The sequence below is a fragment of the Schistocerca americana genome, chromosome 4 (assembly GCF_021461395.2).
Source record: "Schistocerca americana isolate TAMUIC-IGC-003095 chromosome 4, iqSchAmer2.1, whole genome shotgun sequence".
In the NCBI taxonomy this organism is placed as follows: Eukaryota; Metazoa; Arthropoda; class Insecta; order Orthoptera; family Acrididae; genus Schistocerca; species Schistocerca americana.
The window spans coordinates 841,020,861-841,033,893 of NC_060122.1; the positions used below are offsets into that span (position 1 = coordinate 841,020,861).

The following is a 13,033-nucleotide window of genomic DNA, read 5'->3' on the forward strand; positions in this document are numbered from 1 at the left end:
TGCAAAAACTAACCAACAAACAATAGTACAGTTTGTGAACAATGGGTTTAAGGTGCTATACCCAAACGGAGTGGATGAGAATAAGGTGCTTCCGGCTGTCACTGATGCTGCTGCATATATGATAGCAGTGTTTCAACTATTAAAAGTATTCTATCCATTGATGCTGCACGTAACGTGTGTAGTGCATGGGATCAACCGCATAGCAGAGCAATTAAGGCTACAATTTCCTAAAGTAAATAAAGTAATATCTATGGTGAAGAAAATTTTTGTGTCAAGAACACAGGAATTCAAAGAACAGATTCCAGATGTCCCATTGCCGCCAGAGCCTGTTGTCACCCGCTGGGGCACGTGGCTGACAGCAGCAAAATGCTATAGTACGCATCTCTCAGCTGTCCAGAAGGTGGTCGAAAATATACCAGAGGATGCTGCATCCGTAACTGCAGCAATGGAGTTACTCAAAGATTCTTCTTTAAAACGGGACTTATCATACATTAGGGCGCACAATACATTTATGGCAAGAATAATTTCATAATTAGAAGGCTCATGGAGACCTATCTACGACAATATTTCTTCGCTTGAAGAAGTCAAAACAAAAATTAATGAAGCGCCAGGTGAAGTAGGGGAAAAAGACGAGCAAAAATGCAAATGGTTTTGCAGAAGAACACTGGCCTGAATGAGATGTGTGCAGCTGCCGACATACTTAGTAGAAAATCCAGCACTCCTGACTGTAGCATTCCTGTCCAACATGTGCCGAAAATGAAGTACGCCCCTGTCACATCTGTTGATGTATAACTTTCTTTTTCAGCATTTAAACTGATTCTGACTGACAAGCGTCACAGTTTTTCACTAGAAAACCTATAAAAGATTTTGGTTATTTATTGTGAAGCCAACTATGGTCAGAATATGTGAAACTACGAATGTATTAATTAAACCAATGCCACATCTTTTTTACGGAGATCTTTATCTTACAGTAACTCAAAAATGTTTGGAGTTATGTTCAACATTAATGTTGTAGATTGCTGTGCTCTGTAACTGTGTAAATATTCATTCTCCTTGTTTTAATGACTAATAAGATGTTCATACTGTCAACACTGTGTATTTTAATTTATTTTTATTTTCTCTGCATCATTTTTGTTAGAGCCTATTTTAGGTTTTATATAGCCTAAATGAACTACTGAAGGAGCCTATTTTAGGTGCCTAAAACACACTTTTTTACGACCTAAAAATCCGTGGTCTACTGATGAGTAAGCTGTGCTGGTTAGAACAACAACAATGCTTCACATTGACTGTGGAATAAGTGTTAAACAATTAGGCTGTGTGTAAAAACAGTGACAGTGTCTGATCCATATGCACCTTATTATTCTTCTTCTTCTTCTTCTTCTTCTTCTTCTTCTTCTTCTTCTTCAAGGACTGTGAACTTTGTGGTTAGGTTTTACTGCTCGTATATGTTCAACAATAAACTATTGTAGCAGTACGTGGAGTTTCGCCTGCTAACTATCAAAGAAGCAACAGTGAAATTGAAGTACTGTGCCACACAACTGTGCACCTCTCAGAATCCACAACCCATATTTTTCAGCCAGTGTACCAACGCAGTACTTTGACACCGAGGACAATCAACAAACAAAGAAATAAAGGCAGGTGGGACCGGCACATGGGGCACTCCTGATGATACCCTAGTCTCTGATGAAGACTCGCCATCAAGGACAGCTTACTGAGTTCTATTACGAAGTCTTCGAGCCACTCATATGTGCAACCCTACCAGTATCAGTTACACGCAAGAAACTTACTGTTACGCTGAAAACACGCGTATTTGCTTTGCAGTGTAACAGCATTGCTCCTGATACCTCACATAATGTACTGCTTGTTTTTTCCCTTTTCAGTTTTAGTACCACCCATTCCTACTAAGTTTTTATACACTTGTTTTCTGCTTTAAAGTTGATACATGTCAATGTGTTCTATATTATGTAGGTATCTGGAACCATATGACCCTAAACTATACAGCATTATGAATAGACTGAAACAGTAACGACAGCTGTAAGGAAAACTGTTTATACCGTGGAAATGACAACCGTTTTGCACCTACCTTACTCATCAGATCTGACCCCCTGTCTCAATGACTTTTTCCTGCTGCTAGAAGCGTTTTCAAAAGATAGTGGGGCTGATACACAAATTACTGAAGGCACCATATGGCATAATTCAGACTTCAGCAACTGTGGATGAATCTCTGATGTGTGTGTATTAAGTCTGATGAACACACTTATGAAGGTGATACAATTAAATACGTAAGTAAGACAAAGTGCGTTACTGCAATATTGTCATTACTTCTATGATCATCTTGTGACTGTTGAATATATGAGTCACACAGAACATCAGTATGGTATTTCAATCCCTGTAGTCATTCATTTGAAGCATATTTACACATTTTTAATCTCTGAATTTAAGTGGTTCTTGTTATACACATTTTAGTTTTGTGCAAAAGTTTATTTGAAACTGCTCTTTGTTGGTGATGGTAGATCTGCGTGCTGCAGCCTTAAGTCGGCATACGTAAACTTTTTTTCTAAGCTCTTCAGCAATTTCTCAGTCATACGAATAGCTTATAACCTATCAACCTATAAACAATGTTAAGACAGCGTATACTGGAAGCCAATACGAACTTCAGTTAGTTATTTCAAAATCTGTGCTCTAAATCTGGATCTTCTGTTTTACAGACTGTCTTTTCTTTAAGAGCCATCAGGATATATTATTACAGTGTTATGCCTGAATCTTTATTTAAACAACTGATTTTGACAATATGTAGGCCCATTTTATGTTATCTGCATTCATGAAAGTGGTAAAACTACAAAAATATATGGTTTCAGTAAGATTCAAGAACAACCTTACAATTTTTTTTTTTCCTTCTTTTATTATGTGAAAATTTTAACCACCACTTACACCTACGTTGATACTCCAGAAGCCACTGTACAGTGTGGGACTACACAAAATGTTGTGTCTTTTCTGTTTGTTGTCTTCATCTTATTGCTCATACTGGAGGAAAGGTTGTAGTCCTCAGCATCTGTCATTGCAGTATGTATAATATAATTTAAGCCCGTAACACACAGACAATGATAAATGTAGCTACCTCACGAGGAAGTTGGGACAGTGAGGAGACTACAGAGTATGCCACAAAGCAGCAGGATTTAATTTTTGCTCGGCAGTTCCTATCTGCGACAAAGTATCAGAAAATCAGTTTTACACGACATAACATACCATCATACTGATCATCACTTACCTGAGGTGTCAGTATGACATATTTCTTAGGTGCTTCCATGTGCTGTCGCACCACCAAGGGTGGATCCATGAAGGACCCCAGATCTGACTGTTGCTGCTGTAGCTGTCCATCCGAATTTGCTGAGTCATATTCGGCACCAGGAGTGATAGCAGACTGCTGATAAAATGATGGTGGTAGATCCAAATAGCGATGACTTGGACGCACCTCTGCCAATGCCCAGGCAACCTTTAAAATAACTTTCTATGTAAATTAATAGACATATAAAATTATTTTAAAATAGACTTGGGACAAAAAGCTGTGTTGCTGTATAATATTACATATTCATATGAATGAAAGCATTAACTGTAAGAACACAGAAAAGCATACTTGCATACTGACAAACACTATAGTGTCAGTAGTACTAAAAATTTCATCTCAAGGTATTGGCCAACCATTCTGTAATTTAACAATTTTCGTAACTTAAATTTTCATTGTTACGCTAATTAATTATTGTAGAGTGTAACTACATCCCTGCAATGAAGCACAGTAACTTCTGTATTATGAAGTGTAAAATAGTGTTGCCTTAGTGTGGCGTTAAAGCTAGGACTAAGACTCATCAAGTATAGTCAATAACTAAAAACCAAAGCTAAGAAGAGAGGGCATAATACAAGTAATTTCTTTTTCCTTTTAGTCATTTTGAGAGTTTGCTGATATTTGAGACAGTGTGCAACTCTGTCAGAATAATTCAATTAGCCAGCATTTTGAACACCACTGTCAGCTCATCATAATACTAATGTTATACCGCTAGTGTTTAATTATTAACTAATTCAAACATCCAACAATAATTTCTTTTCAGTCAAGGCGAAGCTACAAGGTCCCTCTTGCCACAATACGCAACATTGTCAACAGATGAAGGTGAATATAGCAATAGCTGGGAGCTTAAAAAAAAATATGCATTTTTCTTCTGATGAAGTATATCGGTAGTGAAACATGGATGGAGTATGGACCGTGAAGCGTGAAATGTCTCACCTTGCAATGAATGGTTTATTATAACGCAGCTGCAAAAAATACTGTAGTTCTTTAACATTTACGAACCTTCAATGTTACATCAATAACATGCAGAAAACTGATGCTACCTTTCTTATGGTAGGTCATCCAATAGCCTCCTAGTTACTTGGCATTTCAGCAGGGGGGCCCTCGGAAAGAAGATTTCATCGTATGATTGTCTCAACTTTATTGAGGATGTAACATTCGTTTTCACCAATTGTTTTACGTAGTATCTTTCACCACCTCTTCCTTAATCTGTCCATGGCCATGATGACAAATTTGCCTTTAACTTGGATGTACCACTTCATTATCCAAACTGCCAGCTCATGGTTTTCATGAATGGAAGTTTGGTGACATGTAATTTATGAAATGTGTGTGGATTCACCTTACAATAAAAAAGTGCAGTAAAATGATACCATTTGATTTACCTCAGATGAACATGTGCAGCTTTTTTTTGAGTCAAATGTAGTATTGTATTGCAGAAAGTAGAATACAAGACGTTATCTTATCTGATTAATGCCACTTTTAGGGCAAAAAATCGCTGTGAGATACCTATTCTTTCTTCTCAAATGATCTTATTTCTAGAGAAAAATAATGTAAGTCAGAATGCCGACTGCAAGAGGGAAAACCATGTGGCCCAATTGCCTTCACCATTTTTTTTTACACCCAAATCAGTTTAAAACTGTTCACATTACAAGGTATCAGGCATCCAACTAAAATTTAAGTGATAAATGCTAAATTTGAACAGAGTTTTCGATAGAGCACAGATTACAAGAATTTCACTAAGCACTGATGTACAGAAAGTATTTCAGATCAAACCCTTTAGTGCTGGAAGAAATTAATCTGTTTTATAGGTATTACACACCATTCTGACATTGCTGGTCATTGGACTCACAGCTCTAACTTCTGAGCTATCCTCCTAAACTCAAATGTCAATATCAATTAAAAAAGTGTAAAAAGATAGTTTTGAAATAATCAATTTGAATAATGTGTCATAGATAGTTAAGGAAATACAAACCCCGTCCAAAGGAATAACAGTCTGTGTCTCTGCTAGGTACTGATGGAAAGGGAAAGCGTCACTGCTTAGGCACCATAAGACATCACGATCACCACCAGGACAAGAAACCAGTATGAGTGTACCTGCAATTAATCAAAACACAGTGGTTTTTTTCTTTTGAGCATACAGGAGTCACTGTATGGCTACACTAGAAGGCTATTGTACTAACATGTGAAAACAAAGTTGTAAGATGCCAGCATTCAACAGAATGTTTTGACTGAATAACATATTTACATGAGACCAGGGATGGATAAAAATCTTGTGATCTCTCAGGGTTTCTCAGCATGATTTATTAATGATGTACTTCTCGGTGTTCAGCCGAGATTTTGTTTCCACTGTACACACAACATTTTGGCGACCGACCCAGCCATTATCTTCAGGTTCTGTAAGTTCTGCTGCTATGTGTACTCGCTGCCTGGACTTCAAGCACACTATGCTCTATTGTTGGTCATGTGTTGCTGTTTATAGATGATTGTGACTTTAACACTTGAGACCTACTACACCCTTTTATGTTCGTTTTCCAGAGCTTGCACCGATACTCCATGAAGAGAAAATTTTCTTATTGTTTCCCAGCTCTGGTGGATGCGATGGCCAGCTAGATTTTAATAAACTGAGTGCAGGACTGCAGGTCTTGTTTAAATTTAAACCTCTGTTTCTGTTTATTAGGTTATCCAGCATCTTTATTTCCACAGGCTCCTTAATTACGCTATCCCAGAAACGATATTTGGACCGGGGTCTCCTCATACTTCATACTGTGATTATAACTGAGGCAACGTTTGGCAACAGCTGATTTGCTTGTTTGTTTTAATCAGGCATGTCGCTGATGTTCCTGGAATCTATCGTGCGACTTAACTAACCTTAGCTTAACAACGTAACACCTCTGATTGCACCTGATGAGCAGTTGTAAGACATCAGCAAACAGTGGCAGAATCGTCTAGCAGAAACTAACGAAAAAGACTATAGCTAGAATTCGGAGATGGTAAGAACTCAGCTAGGAACTTGCTAAAGGTACTTCGAGATAAGAACAATGCTCAATATAACAATTTTTTATACAATATCTTTATCTGGGTTCTCTTCATCAACTCAGAACTAATTTAAGAACTTAAACAACTAATCAATAGAATCACAAATGTAACACATTCAGCTGATCTGCTAATAAGACCAAATTAATTAAATAATTTTTTTTAAGTATAAATGTTTAATGCCTAGACCACAATTTTCCTATTACAATTACAGCTCAATAACCAGTTTCAGTTTCTATCTGCAGTCATCTTCAGATTGTTCAAAATACGAAAAGGCAGCAAATAAGCATTGGAAAGCATTATTAGCTGTAGACATGCAACAACATGCATTTTTACATACGAAAACAACAACAGTATGTAGTAGAAAATGTCACCGTGAGCAAGCCACGTTGCAGATGGTAATTTGGGAGCTTGATGGTCATGTATGAAATTGTCTAGTTGCATGAGTAGAAGTTGGATCAAAGCTCATTACTTATAATAGTGCAACAAGTATTATCGTGAGAGCAGTATATGCAACGGTTCCAGAAACTGTCAGCTGTTTCATAGCTCGGCTTACACATGAATGATCTTGCATGGCATATCTTTATAAAATATGTGCAAATTTGAAGGATAATATGTGAACGATGCACGCCATCAGTTTAACAAGACACGTCAAAACTTCAATTTGCAGATACTTTACAAAGATGACTACGTTATACACCACACAGTATCATTCTTGGCTATGGAACAGCCGACAATTTTTGGAACCATTGCATATATAAGGTACGTAAGTGATTCTTGGCTTAACAACGAAGGAGCATCAAGGGGCATAGTGGAAATTGGGAGTCAAACTCATGATCAACTACAACCAGCACTGTGAGACCAACACTAGTTCACAATTTTGTTGGAATCCAGGCAGTGAGTACACGAAACAGCGAAACTTGCAGCACCCGAGGACGACAGTTAGTTCAATACCAGAATTTTTGTGCATAAAATAGAAACAGCAACTCAGGTGAACACCCGAAAGCACGCCACTGATAAAAAGCTCGTTCCAACTGAAATATAAAAAAGCTATGACACACATATTAAAGTACAGAATATGTACAAATCTAGTTGTGAATGAAACCTGTACCAAATAATAAAAGAAAATAAGATTAACAATGAATTTTAGAGGAAGTGATCCATGAAGTGTGTACAGAGCTCATCACAATTCAAAGTTTTAAGCCACAAATGGAGTAAATAAGAGGTCTACAGTGACATCTGCTATCACTGTGTCGCAGCTGGCTTCCACAATATTTCTTTTGCTATTACCATACATTCCTATAATGTAATCTATGATATAATATTGGCTCTCAGGAAAATGTACAAAGCATTATGATTCTTTTTCCTTCTCTCCAAAGTCTGGTACGTACAATATTTATTCAGTATTGTTATCAAATAAAATGTGCATTTATTTTTTTTTTTTCATTTGTTTCTTAAGAGCCAGCTCAGGAAACTGGCGAACTATGATATGTAATGGTATCAATAAAAATAAAAGCAACCTTAAAGACTGTACAGGTGGTTTCCGATTTTTTAGTTCATCACACACAAATCGGTCTTGATCTGACAATTATGTACATGATTTGCACCTCATCCCTGATGCAAGTTTTACAAAAACTACTGTTACTGTCATTTACTGTTAACACTTCAATCAGTATTGTGCCCATCTCGGATGTGCACCAAATGTGCACAATAAATATTTTATGAGCAGGTTACAACAAGGTGGAAATAGTTATGAACCTTATGACATAGGTAAATTCTTCTCATTTATTATGTTTTTCTACTCCCAAACATTACCCTTTTCCATCTAATTTTCAATACATTTATCTGCCGGCATGCAGCTAATACTTAGTTATTTGAGAAGGGTGACCTACACTATTTGGAAGCTAAGCATTCTGACATTTCTGTAAAGTACTTTAAATTACCAAAAACTAATCACAGTATCTTTTGCAATAACTAAACTTCAAGTTCATCTGCAGCCCCATTTTCCATCACAGATTTCGTCAAAACCACTGTTAGAGTCTGGGCTTTGATCACATATTTTTGTTACCTTAATGACAAAGTATTGCTTGCTAAACTTACTAATTAATAATTTCAAGTAATTTACTATGATTCGCAATATGGGGCTCATACATCTTAACAAGGGGATTCACACTGCTGAAGAAAATGGTGTCCCTGTATTTTTCTAAATTTCTGACTTGCAACATTTTCTACAAATCAAAATCATATTAGTTCTTTTAGTTCATTAGAAATAGTAAAACCCAACCCAGCCAAATTTTCAACACATAATATAATTTTCAAATTAACAGTTTGTTCTTATGCCTGCGTGTAAGTAGCCAGACGCCATCCAAAATTGCCAGTCCAATGTTTGAAAGTAAACACATACTATCTACATCAGAAAAGCTTTCATTGTTGATTCACATCACTATAATATCTTCTGTATGTGAGAATACGTGCTCTGGTCAGTGTCAAACACAGGAATTTTAATGTTTAATTACTTTCAAGTGATATCTGTAATCTCAATTAACTGTCTGTTGTAACTGAACTGTGATGCGCTCAAGAAGTGCTGTGAACTATCATTGTCATTGGAAACAAATATTGTTGGACTCAGTAAGTCATGCAAATGAATCAGAGTGTAATTACCTTTAACTGCAAGTGTGCTACGTGAGAACTGTGGCATTCTTGTGTAAACAAGAACACTCTTGTGGCACTATTGAACATTCAACTTCATCATTGGACACTCAGAACTCAGAATTGTGGGTTATAGTCTGGAAAGTTGCACTAACTGTTGTTCACAGCAAAAAAACTGGTCACTATAATTAATAACTGAACTTTGAAGAGATTAAAATGTGTGTGTTAATGTCATCAAAAATATGGTGTTTTGTACCTCTCTGAGCAAACACTATGCTGCACTCACTTGAACTTTTGGTTTTGAGGTGACTAAGATTGGTGCTACCAAGGACGAGACTACGAAATTCAGGTCAATACCGTCACAACCTGCTACCTACGCACTCTATCTAATGCCTTTTGATTTGGAAAGCAAGTTTCACCCCTGCAAGTTATTTTATTTTTTCCTGTGATATCACTAAACCAAGTACAAATGAAACACGCTTCTTCTGCCAACTGCTTCAGATTCATAAATCCTGCACCTTTATCAATAAAATAATCAAAAACTTATAAATTTTGGTACCCCACATTTAAACAGCAAATCCAATTAAATAACCTGATGAACCTTCTTTTGAGACCGTGAATTAATAAAGCTTTTTCGCTTTATTTTTTAGATGTGTGGTCGTGCTCACTTCAAGTTTTTTTTTCTTTTTTTGTAGCTTAGGTAACACAGTAAAGCACTGAACCCTTTAACTAAATTTCTGGTAATAGATCTCCATAAATAAATATTACATATTCATCACATTATTATCTCATTCTTTCTACTGTCTAGGAATACTGCTTCTCTCTACGAGATTTTTATGGTTTTAATCTAATATTCATTATGAATAAAGCAAGTACAAAAACATTTGGGAAAGGTTGGTTGTTTGGGAGTTAACGGTATGCACAGCGAGGTAATCAGCTCCTTGGTTAAAAGACATTTCGTCCGGAGTTAGTGACATCACTAGAAACCTGGGAGTATGTAGGACTTGTAAAAACTGATTTGCTGAAGTTTAGACTCCTGCCAGAGCTGAGAAAAAAATTTACTGAGGCTTAACAGTACACTTGCACAAACCATGAACTGCACAACAGAAATGTGACAATCCGCGTGTATTGCAACAGCCTCAGACAGGTAACACCTCGTCACACTACAAGCACAGGTTGCTGAGCTCACCACAGATGATGTTGCATTATGGACCCAGGCTACTGGTCACCTATCTCGCCATCACGGCTCACTGGTAAAGCACAGCTACTCACCTCCATCAGCAAGAATCTGCTGCTACCACCAATGGTATGGATCCACAGCATGAAAGTGCAGTGGGTTGTATGAACAGGGAAACTCAGCAGAAGTCAGTGATGATAGCCACTGGCTCTCCAGATTGCAGCCATCGACTATTCGTAACGTAACATGGCACTAAGTTATAATCCGACCACAATACTACTGTACTTGTGGTCAGGTGGCCATTATTGGATACAAACGGTGACTTTACTTGTCAACAAGTGCAGTGGTGGTGACTAAAGAAAACTCACTGTGGATAATTGCAGACAGTTTTGCATATACTATCAAGTGGTTAGGCATGTCCTCATGAAATTTTACGATAAAAACTCATGATAAGCTGACTAAAGCCCCCTCGCACCCAGGTGCAATAACCCAGTGGTTGACTAATACAGTTCTTGGTAGACATAATGATGACTGCCACCTTATCATTGCCAGTGGTTCTATGAGTGCACCATATGGCTGTGTCACATTAGTGTTGAAAAGGCCTATGGCACAAATTTGAATGTAAATGTGTCATAGTGGACATGACACACCCCACACCCACAGCGAAGTTTTATTTTCTCGACACCTGCTTTAACTCCTTCACCGATGTGTTTTTCACACTACCACCAACCTATCGAGCCAATGATAAGTGTGATTTATGGAAACCCCATCAGTAGAGAGAGAGAGAGAGAGAGAGAGAGAGAGAGAGAGAGAGAGAGAGAGAGAGAGAGAGTGTGTGTGTGTGTGTGTGTGTGTGTGTGTGTGTGTGTGTGTGTGTGTGTGTGTGGGGGGGGGGGGGGGGGGGGGGGGGGGGCCTTACAGGCAGTCAATGCCGAGGTTATCAGTGCTCTTACACATATTAAAAGAAATGAAAATGGGTAAAATGACAAACTGTTGCTACACAGTGAAGAGGAAATCTATAACAACACTTATTCACTCACTCCCAGCTCATTCGTGTTAACCCACAAAATCACTATCTCACAGGCCTTGATACAATGGAGAAGGGTGAAAGGTGCTATACATGGGAGTAAAACAGAAGTAAAATCACAGAAGAGCTAAAAGAATGTTGTTGTTGTTGTTGTTGTTGTTGTTGTGGTCTTCAGTCCTGAGACTGGTTTGATGCAGCTCTCCATGCTATTCTATCCTGTACATCTTCTTCATCTCCCAGTACCTACTGCAACCTACATCCTTCTGTATCTGTTTAGTGTATTCATCTCTTTGTCTCCCTCTGCGATTATTACCCTCCATGCTGCCCTCCAATGCTAAATTTGTGATCCCTTGAAGCCTCAGAACATGTCCTACCAACCGGTCCCTTCTTCTTGTCAAGTTGTGGCACAAACTCCTCCCCAATTCTATTCAATACCTCCTCATTAGTTATGTGATCTACCCATCTAATCTTCAGCATTCTTCTGTAGCACCACAATTTGAAAGCTTCTATTCTCTTCTTGTCCAAACTATTTACAGTCCATGTTTCACTTCCATACATGGCTACACTCCATACAAATACTTTCAGAAACTACTTTCTGACAAGCAATTCTATACTAGGTGTTAACAATTTTCTCATTCTTCAGAAATGCTTTCCTTGCCATTGCCAGTCTACATTTTATATCCTCTTTACTTCGACCATCATCAGTTATTTTGCTCCCCAAATAGCAAAACTCTTTTACTACTTTAAGTGTCTCATTTCCTAATCTAATTCCCTCAGCATCACCCGACTTAATTCGACTACATTCCATTATCCTCGTTATGCTTTTGTTGATGTTCATCTTATATCCTCCCTTCAAGACACTGTCCATTCCATTCAACTGCTCTTCCAAGTCCTTTGCTGTCTCTGACAGAATAACAATGTCATATGCGAACCTCAAAGTTTTTATTTCTTCTCCATGGATTTTAATACCTACTCTGAATTTTTCTTTAGTTTCCTTTACTTCTTGCTCAATATACAGACTGAATAACATCGGGGAGAGGTTACAACCCTGTCTCACTCCTTTCCCAACCACTGCTTCCCTTTCATGTCCCTCAACTCTTGTAACTGCCATCTGGTTTCTGTACAAATTGTAAATAGCCTTTCGCTCCCTGTATTTTATCCCTGCCACCTTTAGAATTTGAAAGAGAGAATTCCAGTCAACATCGTCAAAAGTTTTCTCTAAGTCTACAAATGCTAGAAATGTACGTTTGCTTTAATCTTTCTTGTAAGATAGATCATAAGGTCAGTATTGCCTCACGTGTTCCAATATTTCTACGGAATCCAAACTCATATTCACCGAGGTCAGCTTCTACCAGTTTTTCCATTCGTCTGTGAAGAATTCGTGTTAGTATTTTGCAGCCGTGACTTATTAAACTGATAGTTCGGTAATTTTCACATCTGTCAACACCTGCTTTCTTTGGGATTGGAATTATTATATTCTTCTTGAAGTCTGAGGGTATTTCGCCTATCTCATACATCTTGCTCACCAGATGGTAGAGTTTTGTCAGGACTGGCTCTACCAAGGCTGTCAGTAGTGCTAATGGAATTTTGTCTACTCCCGGGGCCTTGTTTCGACTCAGGTCTTTCAGTGCTATGTCAAACTCTTCACGCAGTATCTATCTCCTATTTCATCTTCATCTACATCTTCTTCCATTTCCATAATATTGTCCTCAAGTACATCGCCCTTGTATAGACCCTCTATATATTCCTTCCACCTTTCAGCTTTCCTATCTTTGCTTAGAACTGGGTTTCCATCTGAGCTCTTGAT

General features: G+C 37.8%; 1 protein-coding gene across 2 annotated transcripts in view; it reads right to left on the reverse strand.

Moving 5' to 3' along the window:
* The window catches only part of LOC124612410 (nuclear pore complex protein Nup155), a 254,444-nt gene that overhangs the window by 175,486 nt on the left and 65,925 nt on the right, over positions 1–13,033 (reverse strand). For both annotated transcript variants that reach the window (XM_047140603.1, XM_047140605.1), the window contains 2 exons: positions 5,313–5,434; positions 3,269–3,493 (listed from right to left, as the gene is read on the reverse strand). In XM_047140603.1, the coding sequence (XP_046996559.1) occupies positions 3,269–3,493; positions 5,313–5,434 (347 nt within the window). The remainder of the gene's footprint in view (positions 1–3,268; positions 3,494–5,312; positions 5,435–13,033) is intronic.